At 45.3% G+C, this 20,448-nt stretch overlaps 2 protein-coding genes across 3 annotated transcripts; one reads left to right on the top strand and one right to left on the bottom strand.

Annotated features, from left to right (window-relative positions):
* LOC309541449 (lithostathine-like) lies at positions 1-8,576 on the bottom strand. 2 transcript variants are annotated; one of them, XM_082239324.1, is made up of 5 exons: positions 8,180-8,333; positions 6,033-6,145; positions 4,377-4,514; positions 3,125-3,236; positions 1-558 (listed from the first exon to the last, which is right to left on the bottom strand). In XM_082239324.1, exons 1-5 carry the CDS (start codon positions 8,286-8,288, stop codon positions 485-487), a joined length of 546 nt encoding a protein of 181 aa, XP_082095450.1. In that variant the 5' UTR covers positions 8,289-8,333; the 3' UTR covers positions 1-484. The 2 variants fall into 2 exon arrangements, with proteins under 2 accessions (XP_082095450.1, XP_082095451.1); XM_082239325.1 differs by lacking the exons at positions 1-558; positions 3,125-3,236 and adding an exon at positions 3,038-3,124 and having other exon boundaries at positions 8,180-8,576.
* A 3,194-nt stretch (positions 8,577-11,770) lies between these two features.
* LOC309541457 (lithostathine-like) lies at positions 11,771-19,725 on the top strand. The gene is made up of 6 exons (XM_082239336.1): positions 11,771-11,921; positions 12,354-12,432; positions 13,639-13,751; positions 15,192-15,329; positions 17,634-17,745; positions 19,151-19,725. The coding sequence occupies exons 2-6, from the start codon at positions 12,366-12,368 to the stop codon at positions 19,222-19,224; spliced, it is 504 nt and encodes a 167-aa protein (XP_082095462.1). The 5' UTR covers positions 11,771-11,921; positions 12,354-12,365; the 3' UTR covers positions 19,225-19,725.
* The last annotated feature ends 723 nt before the right edge of the window (positions 19,726-20,448 follow it).

The raw sequence follows: 20,448 nt of genomic DNA, 5'->3' as shown, positions 1-20,448 counted from the left end.
CATAGAAGGAGGTTTATTGTCACTACGGAAGAAAACGGGAGCTGGCCAGAGAAAGGGAGAGCAGACAGCTTGCAAAGGTTTGCATTTCCATGATGTGGTCTGGGAAAGGGGGTTCCAAAGTTGGCCCCATCACTTTGCAAAGCACAAGGAAAGCTTCGTTTACTCGGCTAACCAGTCCACAAAAGCATCTCTGCAGAAAAGGGAGACAGGTTTCATATCTCATGGGGCAAATTTCCCAGTTGGGGGGGTGTACTGTTGCTCACAGCCTCAGGCTCTGGATTTGGCTAGGTCTTAGTGGAATCAAGAGTCCAAACTGGATTTACTTGGGGAACCGCCTCTTGTTTTTTCTGCTCCAGGCCAATAGAGGAGGGGAGGGAATAGATTTCCTGCAGGTGGACAGAGTAGTTATGAAAGCGGGCTGGCCTTGGACCTGTTGGGAAGCCGGAGGTCTTTGGGTGTTCCTCTCAGGCCCAGGGTTTCAGGCCTAATAGGTGGCCTTGTATTTGCAAAGGTATGGCAAGGTAGTTGTACAGGAACACTGGATCCATTTCTGGGAACCTGCAGAGCAGAAGGTTGAGAGAGAATGTTAGGGAGTGTCCAGAAGTTGGGAGAGAATGTAGACTTCCTTTTGAGTAAATCAAGTATTTCCTTCCCTGTTTTGGAGAGGGGGCAATTACGAGGAAAAGCAACGAAGAGATTTGATAAATACTGATACGGACTGAGAGGGGGGGGTGCCTCTTCCCTCTCCTTCCTTTGGAACGTCCAAGGCAATGACCTCGAGGGTGCCTGCCATATGTTCACCCTCAGCCCCCTCACCGTTACACAAGCACCACACTTCTCCCAGACCCCCCTTTTTTCTCTCCCTTCCACGAGCGAAATAAGCTCAAATATTCCCCTATCTCATCCTATACCTATCTGCGCTCCATACTTAGAACGAGTGGACCGGGTGTTCCTATTTCCCCGCTTATTCCTATGGCCGCGCTTTGGCCAATCACAGCCATGCATTCATTCTGCAGAATCTAGCTCAAGGAGCTCCTGCACGCCTCATTTCACTCCTGACAAGCTGCTGACGGCCCCCCACTGCGAGAACAATGGATCCGAAACCAGGGACCTCGTAAAACTGTCAAAATCCTGTTACAATGTATCCATTCTTGCTACAATATATCCGTTCTGTTTCCGATCTTGATCAACGGTACGGAATAGGTCGGAAAGCATAGAAACCTTTAGAAATTGATATAAAATCAACCATAGCTCCGATCTCCTTGCTCTTGGTGTCATTCAACTCAGCTCCCTTCGGACTCCATGATGTGACCCCTACCTCCATAATCCCCGAAGCGACAGGACACGTACACAGGAACTTCTTAATCCTGTCAGATAGTTTCGCCAAACCCTTCCTCCGGGCAATACTAAGTGGCAGACGATGCATATCTCTAGCCCATTGTCTTGCCACCACCGGTACTCAATGAATGTTTATCTATGTACATTTCTTGCTCTGCATATTCCCCCTCCCTCATCCGAAATGCTAATGAATGTAATCCCACCCCTTCCTTAATCTATTCATGACGTGTGGAATATATTCATGATGTAATTCACGAAACATGACCTTCCCATAATGTATTCATGACGTTTTCTGCACTGCATTCTGGGTTATGGAGGGAACTTTTAAAAGTCTATGTCACCCCATACTCGGGGTTCAATGCCATTTTGAACCTGTTGCGCAATAAACTCGGATCTTCGTATTTTGCTCCTGTATCCGGCTGAGCTCCCTTCTTCTCCGCTAGGACCCGCGGACTCTGTCCGACGAGCTGGGTAGCTGTGCCCTCACGCACCCAGATTTTACCGTGACAATACACAAGAAGAAGCATTTTGAACAAGCATTTTTGCTTTTGCCAGTAGGGTGTCTGTCTCTGTGTGTATCTGTGTGTGTGTCATACAGAACCCTTGGTTTGTGAGATCTTTGTGATGTTTGAGATGTTTTCAAACATCCCCCACATTTGCATCAATGAAACTTCACTGAAGCCGCCCATCAAAAAGCTGAATTCTGCATTTAAATTAAGTTCCAACTTTTTCCATAGGGCAGAGTTCCCTGTGCCCTATTCTGGGCCAAAGAACCACTCTAGACTTTGCCCACCAGCCCCAATGGAGGTGACAGTTCAAAAACAAAAATGCAGCCCAGGTGATACGAAGTGCCAAGTATAAAGAGGAAACTAGTGGGGTTCTCTCTCTGGAGCCCCATCTCTCCCCGTCCTCAGTTTCCTTGCCAAGTCCTTTCTGCACAGGAATAAGTAAGTCTGTCCTTTTCATTTTTTGCCAGTTTCCCATTTTCCCATTCTTGAGTTCTCTATATTTCCACATCAGTTTGTGATTCTTGGTGGGTTTGGTTACCATATTTTATCTCCTCCTGATCATTCACCAGCATTTTAAGGCCACAGGACCCAGAAGCTGTACGCCTGCTCCCTCAGCCAGTAAAGCAAGAAGAGCGCCACAACCCCAGAATCGTCCATGACTGGACCTAACTGTCAGGGGTCCCTTTACCTTTATTATCAACCAGTCAACACACTTTTGCAGGGCAATTTCCCCATATACAACGGACCTTTGCATGATACTTTTGCAGATGCTAGCATTTTAAAGCACACTGGTCTAAACCACTGAGCCTTGGGCTTGCTGATCGGAAGGTCAGCGGTTCGAATCCCTGTGATGGAGTGAGCTCCCGTTGCTCGGTCCCAGCTTCCGCCAGCCTAGCAGTTCGAAATCATGTCAAGTGCAAGTAGATAAATAGATACCACTCCGGCGGGAAGGTAAACGGCGTTTCCATGCATTGCTCTGGTTCACCAGAAGCGGCTTAGTCATGCTGGCCACATGACCCGGGAAAACTGTGGACAAACGCCGGCTCCCTTGGCCAGTAAAGCGAGATGAGCGCCGCAACCCCAGAGTTGTTCGCAACTGGACTTAACTGTCAGGGGTACTTTACCTTTACCCAAGTGTATGTGTTTTTGCGCACACTTGGTTGGAGAACTGCATTGCAACATTCAGAGTTTCTGAGGATGGCTTTGTTTTAGTTCCCCTCAATTCCTTGAATGGAATGGGGTTTCCTCCTCCTTTCCCAGTCTCTCTTCCTGCATACCTGAATAAGAAACGGAGACACATTTGTATGAAGAGATTGAGTTGCTGATGCTCCGGCTGTCCCAGAGGGGTTGACAGAATTCAGATCCATCGCTCCATTTCCAGATCATATTCTGGAGAGAGAGGAGAAAGGAAGGTCTTGTGATAAAATGGGAATGCAAGCCCATTGCTCCCCACATCCCCAGAGATGACACAGCTGGAGAATCAGCACAACTGACAAGGCCAATGAGTTGGTTTGAGTCTCCAGCTTCTGGAGCCATAAAGATGAAAGGGGACTGACAATTTGTACGGTGTTGGGCAGAATCTGTGCCATTATCTATGCAATGAGAGTTGGGAAGGAGGAAAGACAATGAGGATCCGAAGCTGGAGTTCCAGAACCTCCCACAGAGCCACTCCAAGAAATAATCCCATCTCCAAATGAGGACTTCAAGGTTCAACGTTTGGGGAAGTGAAGGAATGGGTTTCCCAAACCCAAAACTGACTGTGCAGGCAGTTTGAAACTGCACCAAAATCCCTATTTTTCCTTAGCTAAAATGCTTTAACTTGAACTCTTGAGCCAAAAACCTGGCTGTATAAACAAGTGCTCAGAGCCCTCTCCTTTATCAGTTTGTGATGGCAAGGATGGCCTTGACTGTACCAGTAGAACAGGGAAGACACGTCTGTGCCTTATCTTATACCCTGACCACAAAGACGCACAGACCTAGTCTGGGAACAGCGCCAGAGGGTGTTCTTGGAGATGGTGACCTCTTGCTCCAAGATAAGAGTAGGAACAGGAAGATCCTTTTATGGTCAGAAGTACAGGAAGGAATATCCTTTTATGGTCAGAAGTATAGGAAGGAAATCCCTTTTATGGTTAAGAGTGCCGGAGCAGGAACATCTGTGATGTCAACCTGCGTATACAAGCTGACGTGGCTGGATTCCTGGGGAAGGGGGGAGAGGGTGCCTGGAGGATATATATACTGCATGAAATTTATCATTTCTTTGGACTTGCTGTGGACACACCACGCAGGTGCCTTTCTGCTGTTCCGGAGAGCAGAAATAAAGAACTTTTTCTCTGAACCAACCCTCGGTGTCATTTGACTTCCTTCCTCCTGTCCGGGAGCAACGCAGACCCAATCGGTGAACCCCAATAAGGTTACAGAAGAAAGTGGTTTCAGAGTGAAGTGAGAGCCGGTGAGCTACAGCTGAAGGAGCTCAAGGGAGCTGAGGAGCTCATACAGTCAGCATCTTCAGAGAGTCCTAAAGGCACCTACCGTGGTACCACGGTCAGCTACCAGGCCGATCCAGACGTTGCTGGAGCCATATTGTCGCAGGTAACTGTAAACCACATTTGCTTCCCTTGCAGAAAGAATGGAGGCCAGCTGGGACCCATGTCTCCTTTGGCAGCTGTCCTGCAGGGAGAAGAAAGGGGGGAAACCAGTGAGAAACAAGAGAAACCAGTGAGAAAGGGAGAAACCAGTGAGATGCTGCCCAGAGCCAGGATTCCCAAGGAGTCGGCCATTGCTCTTCTCTCTCTCTCTCTCTCCCTCTCTCTCTCTCCCTTACAACTCTTTTTTATTATTATTGCAAAGTAAATATATCAATACCAAACTATACATAAAGAATAATATAAAGGGGGAAAAATAAAGCAGAAAAAGAAAAGAAGACAGTAAAAGAATAAAGAAAAGTCTAATATTTCAATACAATAAACACTATTTTACAAAATAAAAGTAGTAATAGACTCTCATCAATCTCACAACACTTCCTTTCACATTTCATATTTTATTTACATGTAAGAGCTGTTCGACAGTGGAATTTGCTGCCAAGGAGTGTGGTGGAGTCTCCTTCTTTGGAGGTCTTTAAGCAGAGGCTTGACAACCATATGTCAGGAGTGCTCTGATGGTGTTTCCTGCTTGGCAGGGGGTTGGACTCGATGGCCCTTGTGGTCTCTTCCAACTCTGTGATTCTATGATTCTATGATTCTATTCTATTCTATCTGTATTTCAGTATTATTTTCATCTTAACATATAGATATGCATATATGTATGTTTCCCCTTTTACATTCATGAGGTCATTCTTTGTTGTTGTTTAGTCGTTTAGTCATTTCTGACTCTTCGTGACCCCTTGGACCAGAGCACGCCAGGCACTCCTGTCTTCCACTGCCTCCCCCAGTTTGGTCAAACTCATGTTCGTAGCTTCGAGAACACTGCCCAACCATCTCGTCCTCCGTCATCCCCTTCTCCTTGTGCCCTCCCTCTTTCCCAACATCAGAGGTTTTTTCCAGAGACTCTTCTCTTCTCAGGAGGTGGCCAAAGTCTTGGAGCCTCAGCTTCAGGATCTGTCCTTCCAGTGAGCACTCAGGGCTGATTTCCTTCAGAATGGAAAGGTTTGATCTTCTTGCAGTCCATGGGACTCTCAAGAGTCTCCTCCAGCACCAGAATTCAAAAGCATCAATTCTTCGGCGATCAGCCTTCTTTAGGTCCATCTCTCACTTCCATACATCACTACTGGGGAAACCATAGCTTTAACTATACCGACCTTTTTTGGCAAGGTGATGTCTCTGCTTTTTAAGATGCTGTCTAGGTCATTCTAGGCACAGCCAAATTTTTACATTAGAACCTTGTCTTTCTAAATAATCATTCAAGCACTTCCATTCCTACCTGACTATATTTCTTGGCTTTATTATATCCATCAATTTGGCCTGTTCCAAATATTCACATAATTTACATAACCATTTCTTTTTGGTCGGTACCTGGTTACCCTTCCAGTACTTAGCCACCAGGATTCTTGCCACAGAAAGAATTTAGTATTTTCTCTAGAAATATCACTATTCAATATTCCCAAACGGTATATTTCTGGTCTTTTGCTATGTGAAGTTCTTAGTAACTTTTTAAATTCTTCATTTATTTCTTCTCATTCCCCCAACTTACCTTGGCATCATCCCATGAGAGGATGGAGCTAAAATACTGGTAGCAGTACTTTCTGTAGAAGACGGCTCCTGCAGGGCAGGGAGTGCGAGCGCTCTGGGTGCGATTGGCGGCACCTGTGAGGAATTGGATTGAGACTGAAATAGATGCCCCAGACCACCAACCCTTTCCTGGACAGATGGAGCCCCTCGAGGAAGCCCTGGCATTAGGAATCGGGAGGTTTCTTCTGGCTCTTTCCAAACTAAACTTTCCCCCTTGACCTGCCACCGGCTCACACCCCTCTTTATGGGAACCCAGACGTTATTGCCAAAATGGTTGCAGCACAGTGTTGTCTATGCAGCTCCAGCAGCGGCAATAATAATAATAATAATAATAATAATAATAATAATAATAATAATAAATTTATTTATTTATACCCTGACCATCTGGCTGGTTTCCCTATTGGAGGGGGATTTTCAACTGGTGGCAGAGGACAGACTGTGACTCCAGGAGACATAGGTGTAAAACCAAACTAAAACGAAGACTTTATTACAAAACAACAAACAGAAACTCTGGTGGGTGTTATTCCTGCAGGCAGAGTACAAACGGCAGCTTTTTTCCTTTTGTAGCCACAGCCAGCTGCAGCCAATTAACCCAAAGCTTACAGAGACTTCTTAAAGGTATACACATGTTTCTGTGCAGAATGTCTCCCAACATTCCCCAGCCACTGGTTTGGTAGAGGCAGAAGGAGAAATTGCAAGGGATAATAATAATAATAATAATAATAATAATAATAATAATAATAATAATAATAATTTATACCCTGCACATCTGGCTGGGTTTCCCCAGTCACTATGGGCGGCTTCCAACAAAAGATAAAAGTAAAATAAATCATCAGACATTAAAAGCTTCCCTGAACAGCCTTCAGATGTCTTCTAAAAGTCTGGTATTTATTTTTCTCTTTGATATCTGATGGGAGGGTGTTCCACCACCGAGAAGGCCCTCTGCCTGGCTCCCTCTAACTTGGTTTCTCATAGTGAGGGAACCACCAGAAGGCCCTCGGAGCTGGACCTCAGCGTCTGGGCTGAACAATGGGGGTGGAGACGCTCCTTCAGGAATTCTGGACCGAGGCTGTTTAGGGCTTTAAAAGTCAGCACCAACACTTTGAATTGTGCTCAGAAATGGACTGGGAGCCAATGTCCAGTGCAATTGCGACAGTCGTCCAGCTAGCATGGCAAGATAAGACACTTTCAAAAAAAATTGTTATACTTTTTTATCTACATAGTTTTTTCAAAGTAAACATTCCCCCCCCAAAGTAAACATATATTTTTTAAAAAAACAACAACACAGACATATACACTTAAGTGTAAAATGGTTATATCAAGCTGAAAGATTTCTATTATTGCAAAACAGCACTCTTTCTGGATTAATGGAAAGAAGGGGAGGGAATGATTTATGGTACTTAGTGATGGTGAAGGAAGAAGTGCACTGGTGATTTAACAAACATGCACAGGACGAAAGCAAAGACCCAAAACTTATGCCAGAAGGGGACGGATTTCAGGAGAATGGGAGGCTGGTGCAGCCCCCCCTCACAGCCTTTGAGTGCTGTTCTTCCATCATTTTAAAAAGGGGCAGAGAGCAGGTGCAGACAGACAGCTTATTGGAAGAGACTCAGTGCTTTTCCCAGTTAGGAACAATAATTTCTTTAATTCTTTCATCCAAGCAAAAGTGGTAACTCATGCCTTCTATTAATTTACAATATACAGAAGTGCTGTAGAACTGCCTCTTTAAAATAAACATGCAGCAAAGTCTAAAAGCATAAAGCAAGAATATTTTTTATTTCCACGGGGGGACCAAATAAATCCCCCCTCTGGGAGGAGATTCCACAGATGGGGAGCCACTACCAAGAGCAGCAAGGCCAGGAAAAAGCTGTCAGCTTTACAAAGGGAAACCTACACAGATCTAATGAACTGATTAGAAACAGAACCACAGGATTGTAGAGTTGGAAGAGACCCCCCTACTCCCTGAGGTGCAGGATCCTGCCCACAGTTGGGCTCGAACCCCCAACCTCCTGCTTAAGAGCCAGAAGCACCAACCCGTTGCACCGCACAGCAAAGTTCCAAAACCAACAGCTGCAGCAGCTGGATCTGCCCCTTTCTACTAATGCTCACCTTCCGCCAAAGGGTTCAGAATCAGGCAGCCCAACAGGCAGAGTCCAAGGTAGACCACTTGCCCCATCTTCTGCTTCTCCTGGGAAAAGAAAGTGTCAGCAACATTCATCCCAGCTAAGGGCCTGGCATTTCCAGAAACGATGGGTCCATTGTGCTGCGCCGGGTGTGTGTGTCTTTTTTGGGCTTTGAGCTTGTGATCATTCAAAATTCAAAAAACAGGCAATGCTAAGTTGCTTATAAGACCCAGACTATCTCATCTGCTTTGACAACATCAAATATTGCTGTAGCACAGCAGCCAGGTTCAGTTTTTTCCAAGTCATACGGAAAGCAAAGTTAGCTGCGTTGCGGTTTGTAAGAAAAATCTCCAGATCCTTTTGCGGGACAATACCATTTTGAACACCAGGACCCTAAACTGGAAGAAGAGGCTTTTACACCCCCTGAATATGGTACTTTATATTCTACAAGAGAACATCTGCTGAGAAAAGTCACCCAAGAGACCACAGTTGCCCCATCTTCTGGTTCTCCTGGGAAAAGGTGTCAGCAGCATCTCAGTGTATTCTCTCCTGCCCCACATTCTAGAGTCCCTCGATCCTATGCTCTGGTGGGACAGGATTCTGGAGGGCAATGCTTAATTTCTCTCCGCCAGGGCTGGCATCAAACTCCCCTGAGCCTTGCCCACCCCTCCTATCACTAGGGTCTTGCAGCGATGGCTTTCAATGAGATCCAGTGCCGGATTTACATACAGTCATTCCTCGGGTTACAGGCGCTTCAGGTTGCAGTTCTTTTTCAGGTTACGGACCTGCCAAAACCCGAAAGTACTGGAACGGGTTACTTCCGGGTTTCTGGGGTTGTGCATGCGCAGAAGCACCGAATCGCAACCCGTGCGTGCGCAGACATGCTGCTGCGGGTTGCGAACGCTGCAGGTTGCTAACGTGCATCCAACACGGATCACGTTCACAACCCGAGCATCCACTGTATAAGCTAAACAAGCTCTAGCTTAGGGCCCCACTCTCTTGGGGGCCCAAAGAAAAAAATTAAGGGGGGGGGACTGGATGTACATTTCCAAAATAGAAGCTAAAAAACAAATAAAATAAAAGCTACACACAGCAACAGTGTTTTGTGTTGTGCAGGCTCCAAGGATGTAAGTCATGGGCCCCGCCTGCTCCCTAAAATATCCCTGGTTTGCTCCTTTCTATATATAGGGTGCCTACATTCTGCATGGACTGGTTGAATGGCAACATGTGGAAATGGCTTGAGATACCTATTGGGTCCATAAATTACCATATAGCATATATTCCACACAAAAAACAGCGAGCATTTCTTGTTGACAAAGGACAGCTGGACATATCAAGGGCCCCATTACCTTCAGTAGCTCAGGGCCTCATCAAACCGAACTCTGGCCCTGATGAGATCTCACCGGAACCTACCATGATGAGACCTTGAAAAGTGAGGCGGGGGGGGGGGCTTGAATCTGCACCTGCTACTCATATAATATAGGACACTGGCAATTGTTCAGTGCAGTGGCCAATTTGTAAGGTTTGCTCTCAGAGTGGGACAAATGTTGATCGGCCCAGAAATTGAAATTTGAAATCGAAATACTTTATTGTCACTTGTACAACTTGTATACAGTGAAATTACACAATGTGGGAAATTTGGTTGGTCTGGTTTCTAAGGACGTTGGGAATGACAAATCTGCCCAATTTAGTTCTCTGTTTTACTTACTTTCCCAGTCTTAAATTCAGTTCTCCAGGACTGCACAGTTTACATTGGGGATCCTCGTGAAATCTCTTCTGCGTGTTAGTGTGACTTTCTCCCAATAAAGCTTATTTTTGCATACAGTTCTGAATAATGTACACATTTTTGTGGGGCAGATTTCCCTAAACAGTGTGCATTTTTTGCCTCTTATTTCACTAATAGGTTTCTTTGTAGACACACTTTCCACTAATATATGCATTTCTCTACACACAGAATCATGAAATTGTAGAGTTGGAAGGGACCCCCAGGGAATCTCAACTAAAGCATCCTGGAGAGAATGGTTATGTAAGCTTTCAGAATATTTAGAATTAGCGCTCACTAGTACCAATAGGGAACCAACTTAAGGACTCTTTACGGGCTCTTGGATACCCCATAAGGGAGAAGGAGCAAAAAATAAATAAAAAAATTCTTATAACAACAGTCTTCCTCTTCTACTTTGGTGATCCCTCTAGCCAAGTAAGATTATCTTCCATAAACACGGTTTTAACAGTGAGTCTGTAAGTGACTGTGGAGGCCAATTCTGGGGAGCCAGTGTGGTGTAGTGGTTAAGAGCGGTAGTCACATAATCTGGGTAACCAGGTTCACGTCTCCGCTCCTCCACATGCAGCTGCTGGGTGACCTTGGGCCAGTCACACTTCTGTGAAGTCTCTCAGCCCCACTCACCTCACAGAGTGTTTGTTGTGGGGGAGGAAGGGAAAGGAGATTGTTAGCCGCTTTGAGACTCCTGAAGGGGAGTGAAAGGCGGGATATCAAATCCAAACTCTTCTTCTTCTTCTTCTTCCACAGTGGAGACATAGGTTTCAGGGCAGGAGTTGATCCTGGTGAGGGTTTCCCAAGCATGCCTTCCTCTTAGCACATTTCTCCCTTCCGTCCTGAGTTTGAGTGTCTTCAAAGCCCATGACACCTTTGGGAAAGGCTGTTCTCCAACTGGAGATCTCGCAGGCCAGTGTTTCCCATTTGGCAGTGTTTATAGTACATTTTTTTAGATTTGCCTTGAGACAGTCTTTAAACCTCTTTTGTTGACCACCAGCATTACACTTCCCATTTTTAAGTTCGGAATAGAGTAGTTGCTTTGGAAGACGATCATCAGGCATCCGCACAACATGACCAGTCCAACGAAGTTGATGTTGAAGAAGCATCGCTTCAACACTGGTGATCTTTGCTTCTTCCAGTACACTGGCATTAGTTTGCCTGTCTTCCCAAGTGATGTGTAAAAATTTTCGGAGACACCATTGATGGAATCTTTTGAGGAGTTGGGAGATGGCGTTTATAAGTGGTCCATGTTTCACAGGCAGACAGTAAGGTTGGTAGAGAACCTACATAAGGACTCTACACAGGTTCTTGGGTACCCCATAAGGTAAAAGGAGCAGATTATTTTCTTATAACAACAATATCTGTTCCTGGAAGGCAGCAGAATTGGGCAGAGAAGCCTTTCATCGTCCCTCTCAACCCAGGACAGTGGAGTTTCCTGAGATGAAAGGGCTTTTGAAAGAGCTCAGATCAAAGGGGAGGAGAGCAGGTGGAATCCACAAAGAGGGATTAGCACAGCTGGACAAGAATGATAAGGGAAAGGATTCTACACATCCCATCTGTGAGTCTCCAAGGTAAAGGAGCATTGTTTGCCAATTGCATTTATTGCTCTTTCTTTGCAATATTTCCTGTAATTCCGAGAAATGGAACATATCGTTCCCTGCCACAAATCATTCCCAGCTTATCTCCCAGCTGGTACCTCTGAAAGTGAGCCTTGCATGTTGTCTCACCATAAAACGGTGTTTTTCAAGAGCAAATTTTCCTGCTGGTATCAATCGAGTGGTTTCTCACCTGTTTGCTTTTTGACAGGTGGGATGCTCGGGTTTGTTTGCTTAGAAGCCATCATCACCGACCCCCTTCCTTTAAAATTGTCCAAGGGTGGGTGAGTATCCATCAGAATTTGGTCCTCGGACTGCGCCACTCCAGACCAGCCGCCCAGGAAGGGACAAGCAGAGAGGTGAGTCTTGTCACCCCCAAAATTCCCTCCTTCCTCACTTGACAACCTTGCGTTTCTTGTTAAGGCACTGGTAGAGAAAACAGGTAAGCAATGAGCTCCTTGCTTGCGAGGAGTAAGAACGGTGGGAGGGAGATCTCTGTTCTGGAGATCTTTCTTACAAGCCACAACGCAGCTAACTTTGCTTTTCGTATGACTTGGAAAATACTGAACCTGGCTGCTGTGCTGCAGCAATATTTGATGTTGACAAAGGAGATGAGATAGTCTGGGTCTTATAAGCAACTTAGCATTGCCCGTTTTTTGAATTTTGAATGATCACAAGCTCGTAGCCCAAAAAATACACACACACACCCTGCGCCACACAATGGACCCATCGTTTCTGGAAATGCCAGGCCCTTAGCTGGGATGAATGTTGCTGACACTTTCTTTTCCCAGGAGAAGCAGAAGATGGGGCAAGTGGTCTACCTTGGACTCTGCCTGTTGGGCTGCCTGATCCTGAACCCTTTGGCGGAAGGTGAGCATTAGTAGAAAGGGGCAGATCCAGCTGCTGCAGCTGTTGGTTTTGCAACTTTGCTGTGCGGTGCAACTGGTTGGTGCTTCTGGCTCTTAAGCAGGAGGTTGGGGGTTCGAGCCCAACTGTGGGCAGGATCCTGTACTTCAGGGAGTAGGGGGGTCTCTTCCAACTCTACAATCCTGTGCTTTTGTTTCTAATCAGTTCATTAGATCTGTGTAGGTTTCCCTTTGTAAAGCTGGCAGCTTTTTCCTGGTCTTGCTGCTCTTGGTAGTGGCTCCCCATCTGTGGAATCTCCTCCCAGAGGGAGGATTTATTTGGTCCCCCCTGTGGAAATAAAAAATATTCTTGCTTTATGCTTTTAGACTTTGCTGCATGTTTATTTTAAAGAGGCAGTTCTACAGCACTTCTGTATATTGTAAATTAATAGAAGGTATGAGTTACCACTTTTGCCTGGATGAATAAATAAAGGAAATGATTGTTCCTAACTGGGAAAAGCACTGAGTCTCTTCCAATTAGCTGTCTGTCTGCAGCTGCTCTCTGCCCCTTTTTAAAATGATGGAAGAACAGCACTCAAAGGCTGTGAGGGGGTCTGCACCAGCCTCCCATTCTCCTGAAATCCGTCCCCTTCTGGCATAAGTTTTGGGTCTTTGCTTTCGTCCTGTGCATGTTTGTTAAATCACCGGTGCGCTTCTTCCTTCACCATCACTAAGTACCGTAAATCATTCCCTCCCCTTCTTTCCATTAATCCAGAAAGAGTGCTGTTTTGCAATAATAGAAATCTTTCAGTTTGATATAACCATTTTACACTTAAGTGTATATGTCTGTGTTGTTGTTTTTTAAAAAAATATGTTTACTTTTTGAAAAATTGAAAAGAATATATAGATAAAAAAGTATAACAATTTTATTTGAAAGCACCAGCGGCGTCTTATCTTGCCACACTAGCTGGATGGCTGTCACTATTGCACTGGACATTGCACTGGACATTGGCTCCTAGTACGTTTCCAAGCACAATTCAGTGTTGGTGCTGACCTTTAAAGTCCTAAACGGCCTCAAAGGCCCAGTAGACCTGAAGGAGCATCTCCACCCCCACTGCCAGAAGGAACCTCCCGATTCCTAATGCCAGGGCTTCCTCGAGGGGCTCCATCTGTCAAGGAAAGGCTTGGTGGTCTGGGGCATCTATTTCAGTCTCAATCCAATTCCTCACAGGTGCCGCCAATCGCACCCAGAGCGCTCGCGCTCACTGCCCTGTAGGAACCGTCTTCTACAGAAAGTACTGCTACGAGTATTCTAGCTCCAGCCGCTCGTGGGATGATGCCGAGGTAAGTTGGGGGAATGAGAAGAAATAAATGAAGAAATAAACAAGTTACTAAGAACTTCACATAGCAAAAGACCAGAAACATACCTTTTGGGAATATTGAATAGTGATATTTCTAGAGAAAATACTAAATTCTTTCTGTACGCGACACGAGAATCCTGGTGGCTGAGTACTGGAAGGGTAAGCAGGTACCGACCAAAGAGGAATGGTTATATAAATTATGTGGATATTTGGAACTGGCCAAATTGTCGGACATAATAAGACTAAAGCCAGTGATTACAGTCAAGAAGGAATGGAAATGTTTGAATGATTATTTAGAAAGACAAGGTTCTAATGTGAAAACTTGGCTGTGTCTAGAATGACCTTGTGAATGGAAAAGGGGAAACATACATATATCATAGCTGCCAACTTTCTCTTTTTCTTGTGAGGAATCCTATTCGGAATAAGGGAATTTCCCTTTTAAAAAGGGAAAAGTTGACAGCTATGACATATATACATATCCATATACAGTGGTACCTCGCAAGACGAATGCCTCGCAAGACGAAAAACGCGCAAGACGAAAGAGTTTTCCGTTTTTTGAGTTGTTCTGCAAGACAAATTTCCCTATTGGCTTGCTTCGCAAGACGAAACGTCTTGCGAGTTCTTGTGAGTTTGTTTCCTTTTTCTTAAAGCCGCTAAGCCGTTAATAGCCGCTAAGCCGTTAATAGCTGCTAAGCCGCTAAGCCGCTAATAGCCGTGCTTTGCAAGACGAAAAAACGGCAAGACGAAGAGACTCGCGGAACGGATTAATTTCGTCTTGCGAGGCACCACTGTATTAAGATGAAAATAATACTGAAATATAGATAAAATATGAAATGTGAAAGGAAGTGTTGTGAGAGTGATGGAAGTCTATTACTACTATTATTTTGTAAAATAGTATTATTGTATTGAAATATTATACTTTTCTTTATTCTTTTACTGTCTACTTTTCTTTGCATTCCCCCCCTTTTTCTTATTCCCCCCGCCTCTTTATATTACAGTTCAGTTGCTTGGGTTGCGAATGTGATCCATGCGGGATGCACATTCACAACCCACAGCATCCGCAACCTGCAGCTGTGCATCTGCACTCATGCAGGTTGTGATTATTGTTTCTGTGCATGCGCAAAGCGCGATTTAGCGCTTCTGTGCATGCGCGACTGCTGAAACCTGGAAGTAACTCATTCCAATACTTCCGGGTTTCAGCGGTCTGTAACCTGAAAAAACGCAACCTGAAGCGTCTGTAACCCGAGGTTTGACTGTATTCTTTATGTATGGTTTAGTATTGATGTATTTACGGTACTTTGCAATAACAAAAAAAAGAGTTGTAAAAAGGAGAGAGAGAGAGAGAGAGAAGAGCAAGGGCCGACTCCTTGGGAATCCTGGCTGGGGGCAGCATCACTGGTTTCCCTCTTTCTTCTCCCTGCAGGTCAGCTGCCAAAGGAGACATGGGTCCCAGCTGGCCTCCATTCTTTCTGCAAGGGAAGCAAATGTGGTTTACAGTTACCTGCGACAATATGGCTCCAGCAATGTCTGGATCGGTCTGGTAGCTGACCGTGGTACTTCGGTAGGTGCCGTTAGGACTCTCTGAAGATGCTGACTGTATGAGCTCCTCAGCTCCCTTGAGCTCCTTCAGATGTAGCTCACCGGCTCTCACTTCCCTCTGAAACCACTTCCTTCCCCAAACGTCAAACCTTGAAGTCCTCATTTGGAGATGGGATTATTTCTCAGAGTGGCTCTGTGGGAGGTTCTGAAACTCCAGCTCCAGATCCTCATTGTCTTTCCTCCTTGCAAACTCTCATTGTGCTATCTATAATGCTACAGATTGTGCCCAACACCGTACAAATTGTCAGTCCCCTTTCACCTTCATGGCTCCAGCAAAAATAAATTAACACTGAAATCCTATACATGTCCTGAGTAAAGCCCAGTTGAGTCCAGTGTTACTTACTCCCGGGTAAGTATACATGGGATTGCAGGTTCTGATCATGAAAATAAAAATATATGCAAATTCAGATGAGTGGAAGGAGTGTTGGATGAGACCTTTTCTATCATCTTTGTGGTCTTTTATATCAATGTGGGACAATATAACTCTACTGTAATTCACATTGCAATTTATAGCTTGCTCCGTTTAATACATTTGCTTCTTCTATGATGCACACATTGAAGGGGGCCACCAGGGGGCGCATTGGAAGATGGCCGACAATAACATCTCTCTGACCCACACGAGGTATTTAAGAGGCTGATATGGGAGTATGCAGCCTCCCAAGCCCCCCCCCCCAAGGGAATGGGGGGGGGACTGCCTTGCCTGCTGTGTCCATAATTCACCCCCAGATTCGAAAGAAGGGGGTGAGGGCACTAGGCACAAAGCCCTCAAGTGGAGTCCGGCTCTCCCTGACGCTGTCTCTGATCGCGCACTGGTTTGCATTACTTTGAAATATATATAATTGGAAAAAGAAGCAAATGCACATACTTCAAGTGAAGATCGGGAGTAAAGACTGCTGATTAATGGGATCTCTGTGATGTGGACTGACGGGCTGGATAATAAATCAAGTGAAGACTCATCATTAAAAGACTGGTATGGCGGAGCGAAACGGAAAGGGGGGGAGGAAAAAACTTTTCTTTTTTTGTCTTATGTGAGTACCCAATAACCCTCCCCCCCAGAGAGAAAGAATCGTTGCAAATTACTAATCACAAGCAGGAGATTAAGAACTGTGTGGAAATGAATTACTGAACAAAGAGAGGACTGGTGGGAACATCGGGAACGGAAAGAAAGCTTTGTGACACAGTTACAAATGGAATTCGTTAAGAGGACAAGGGGAAGGAGGACCATGGTCATTGGAATGTGAATGTATGTTTATCGGAATGTGAATTTGACCTGGCAGGACCCCCTGAGATACAGACTGGCAGGCCTGTGGAAATCTATGGGCAGACTATGGGAATGTTCTTTACGGAGGTGTGGAAATGGCGTCTGTCCTTTATGTGATATGGCTCTTGGAGAGTGTAAAATCCACACAGGAGATGTTTGTTTTCAACCCGCTTGTGAAGATTATCAGAGATCACAAAGAAAGGCATATATGATAACAAGAAGAAGATGAGGAAAACAACAAAGAGACTATCTGGACAGAATTGGACAGAACTGTATAATTAAGGCAGTAGCAAGAGTGATCTTTGGACCCCTTTCGGAGCTTGAAGTATGGGTACCCCCAACAAAATTTTAAAAAATTTGGCTGTATATCTTGGAATTAATGTGATTTGGAATTAATGTGATTTGATTGGCCTGTTAATAAAAATTATTATTATTATTATTTTTAAAAAATATGATGCACACATTGAAGTATGCCCAATATCCCAATCAGGTACTGACCAGACCCAGATCCTTTTAGCAGCTGCAATGTGGGTCTTCTTAGCACGCCCTTAGACCTTATCCTGGGCAAAAGGTGTAATTCTGCTGACTTGTAGTTCATAGCCATATGAGAGCTGGTGTGGTGTAGGGACTACACCACAAATCTTTGTGGATATTCAAAATTTCCTGACCATAAAGCTAACTAGTTGGCCTTGGACAAGTCACTTCTTCCAGCCTACCTAACCAAGCGCTTGTCAAGCTAAAATGCTGCTCTGACCTCCTGCAGTGGAGGCCAGGACAGAAATAACAACATATAAAGTTTAAATAACTCTAGGCTCTGAGGGGAAGTGTGGTGGTTCAACAATATGTTCTGAAGGATGCAGCAACCTTCCTGAAACTAAGATGGGAACCCCTTGGCCTTGTCAGTTGCGCTGATTCCCCAGCTGTGTCCTCTCTGGGGAATGGGGAGCAATGGGCTTGCATTCCCCTTTTATCACAAGACGTTCTTTTCTCCTTCTCTCTCTCCAGAATATGATCTGGGAATGGAGCGATGGATCTGTCTTCTCTCAACCCCTCTGGGATGGCCGGAGCATCAGCCACTCAATCTCTTCAAGTGAATGTGTCTCTCTTTCTTATTCAGGTATGCAGGAAGAGAGACTGGGGAAGGAGGAGGAAAACCTATTCCATTCAAGGAATTGAGGGGAACTAAATAAAAGCCATCCTCAGAAACTCTGAATGTTGCAGTGCAGTTCTCCAACCAAGTGTGTGCAAAAACACATATACTTGGGTAAAGGACCCCTGACAATTAAGTCCAGTGACAAATGACTCTGGGGTTGTGGCGCTCATCTTGCTCTATAGGCCGATGGAGCTGGCGTTTGTCCGCAGACAGTTTTTCTGGGTCATGTGGCCAACATGACCAAGCTGCTTCTAGCGAACCAGAGCAGTGTATCGAAACGTCGTTTACCTTCCCACCAGAGCGGTATCTATTTATCTACTTGTACTTGATGTGCTTTCGAGCTGCTAGGTTGGCAGGAGCTAGGACCGAGAAATGGGAGCTCACTCCGTCGCAGGGAATTGAACCGCTGACCTTCTAATCGGCAAGCCCAAGGCTCAGTGGTTTAGACCAGTGTGCTTTAAGATGCTAAGGTCTGCAAAAGTATCATGCAAAGGTCTGTTGTATTTGGGAAAATTGCCCTGCAAAAGTGTGTTGACTGGTTGATAATAAAGGTAAAGGGACCCCTGACAGTTAGGTCCAGTCATGGACGATTCTGGGGTTGCGGCGCTCATCTTGCTTTACTGGCCGAGGGAGCCGGCGTACAGCTTCCGGGTCATGTGGCCTTAAAATGCTGGGGAATGATCAGGAGGAGATAAAATATGGTAACCAAACCCACCAAGAATCACAAACTGATGTGGAAATATAGAGAACTCAAGAATGGGAAAATGGGAAACTGGCAAAAAACGAAAAGGACAGACTTACTTATTCCTGTGCAGAAAGGACTTGGCAAGGAAACTGAGGACGGGGAGAGATGGGGCTCCAGAGAGAGAACCCCACTAGTTTCCTCTTTATACTTGGCACTTCGTATCACCTGGGCTGCATTTTTGTTTTTGAACTGTCACCTCCACTGGGGTTGGTGGGCAAAGTCTAGAGTGGTTCTTTGGCCCAGAATAGGGCACAGGGAACTCTGCCCTATGGAAAAAGTTGGAACTTAATTTAAATGCAGAATTCAGCTTTTTGATGGGCGGCTTCAGTGAAGTTTCATTCATGCAGGCGTGGGGAATGCTAGAAAACATCTCAACCATCACAAAGATCTCACAAACCAAGGGTTCCGTATGACACACAAACACACCCTACTGGCAAAAGCAGAATGGCTTGTTCAAAATACTTCTGCTTACGTATTTATCAAATCTCTTTGTTGCTTTTGCTTGTAATTGTCTCCCTCTCCAAAACAGGGAAGGAAATACTTCATTTACTCAAAAGGAAGTCTACATTCTCTCCCAACTTCTGGACACTCCCTAACATTCTCTCTCAACCTTCTGCTCTACAGGTTCCCAGAAATGGATCCAGCGTTCCTGCACAACTACCTTGCCATACCTTTGCAAATACAAGGCCACCTATTAGGCCTGAAACCCTGGGCCTGAGAGGAACACCCAAAGACCTCCGGCTTCCCAACAGGTCCAAGGCCAGCCCCCTTTCCCACCTGCTCTGTCCACCTGCAGGAAATCTATTCCCTCCCCTCCTCTATTGGCCTGGAGCAGAAAAAACAAGAGGGGCTTCCCCAAGTAAATCCAGTTTGGACTCTTGAGTCCACTAAGACCTAGCCAAATCCAGAGCCTGAGGCTGTGAGCAACAGTACATCCCCCCCCCCAAACTGGGAAATTTGCCCCATGAGATATGAAACCTGTCTCCCTTTTCTGCAGAGATGAGATGCTTTTGTGGACTGGTTAGCTGAGTAAACGAAGCTTTCCTTGTGCTTTGCAAAGTGATGGGGCCAACTTTGGAACCCCCTTTCCCAGACCACATCATGGAAATGCAAACCTTTGCAAGCTGTCTGCTCTCCCTCTCTCTGGCCAGCTCCCGTCTTCCTCCGTAGTGACAATAAACCTCATTCTGTGCATGCAATTCTGCGATCATGTCCTCTGTATTCTTGAAATAGTTGTTTATTGTGACATTCAGATCCTACCTTTCCCCCAAGAAGGTCCATGTGGCAGGCATGGTTCTCCCCCAACCCTAGTTTGGAGAGTCACACCAGAAGGATATCTCAGTTGATGGTATTGAAAGCCACTGAGAAGCTGAGGAGAATTAACAGGGACATGTTTCCCTTGTCTCTCTCTCGACGGAGGTCATCATACAGGGAGACCAAAGCAGTTTCTGTGCTGAAACGGGGCCTAAACCCCAATTGAAATAAATCCAGAAAACCAGTTTCTTCCAAAAGTGCCTGGATCTGGTCTGTGAACATTTGCTCCAGAACCTTGCCTAAGAAAGGGAGATTAGCAAGTGGCCAGCAGTTGGTTAGGTTTTCTGAATCCAGGGAAGGTTTCTTAAGGAATACAGTGGAACCCTGGTTCTCAAACCATTTTACTATCTAACGAGACCAGATCCATAAAATGAAAGCAATAAGCAATGTACTGCAGTCACACAATCAATCAATCAATCAATCAGTAGCTGAATTGGGTTCCACTCAGTCACACAAACAAAACAAAAAGAACCATAAAAACGCAAAATAAATAGCAAAAGCAGACAGACCTCAGCGTAACACTCAAATCGGAAGTGTAACACTCAAAACGGAGGATGTTCGGCTACCGAAAACAGTTCACAAACCGGAACACTTACTTCCGGGTTTGC

Source organism: Podarcis vaucheri (genome assembly GCF_965113315.1).
Source record: "Podarcis vaucheri genome assembly, chromosome: 10".
Classification (NCBI taxonomy): Eukaryota; Metazoa; Chordata; class Lepidosauria; order Squamata; family Lacertidae; genus Podarcis; species Podarcis vaucheri.
The sequence above is the reverse complement of the archived record's forward strand: the minus strand, read 5'-3'. Positions and strand labels throughout refer to the sequence as shown.

Bases quoted from the DNA above. Each gene is read 5' to 3' on its own strand.
- LOC309541457 (XM_082239336.1), top strand. From the start codon at position 12,366: ATGGGGCAAGTGGTCTACCTTGGACTCTGCCTGTTGGGCTGCCTGATC. The intron at 15,330-17,633 runs GTAGGTGCCGTT...CTCTCTCTCCAG, and splicing joins TAGCTGACCGTGGTACTTCG to AATATGATCTGGGAATGGAG. The intron at 17,746-19,150 runs GTATGCAGGAAG...TCTGCTCTACAG, and splicing joins TGTCTCTCTTTCTTATTCAG to GTTCCCAGAAATGGATCCAG.
- LOC309541449 (XM_082239324.1), bottom strand. From the start codon at position 8,288: ATGAATGTTGCTGACACTTTCTTTTCCCAGGAGAAGCAGAAGATGGGG. The intron at 6,146-8,179 runs GTGAGCATTAGT...AATTCCTCACAG, and splicing joins TCTGAACCCTTTGGCGGAAG to GTGCCGCCAATCGCACCCAG. The intron at 4,515-6,032 runs GTAAGTTGGGGG...TTCTCCCTGCAG, and splicing joins TCTCATGGGATGATGCCAAG to GACAGCTGCCAAAGGAGACA.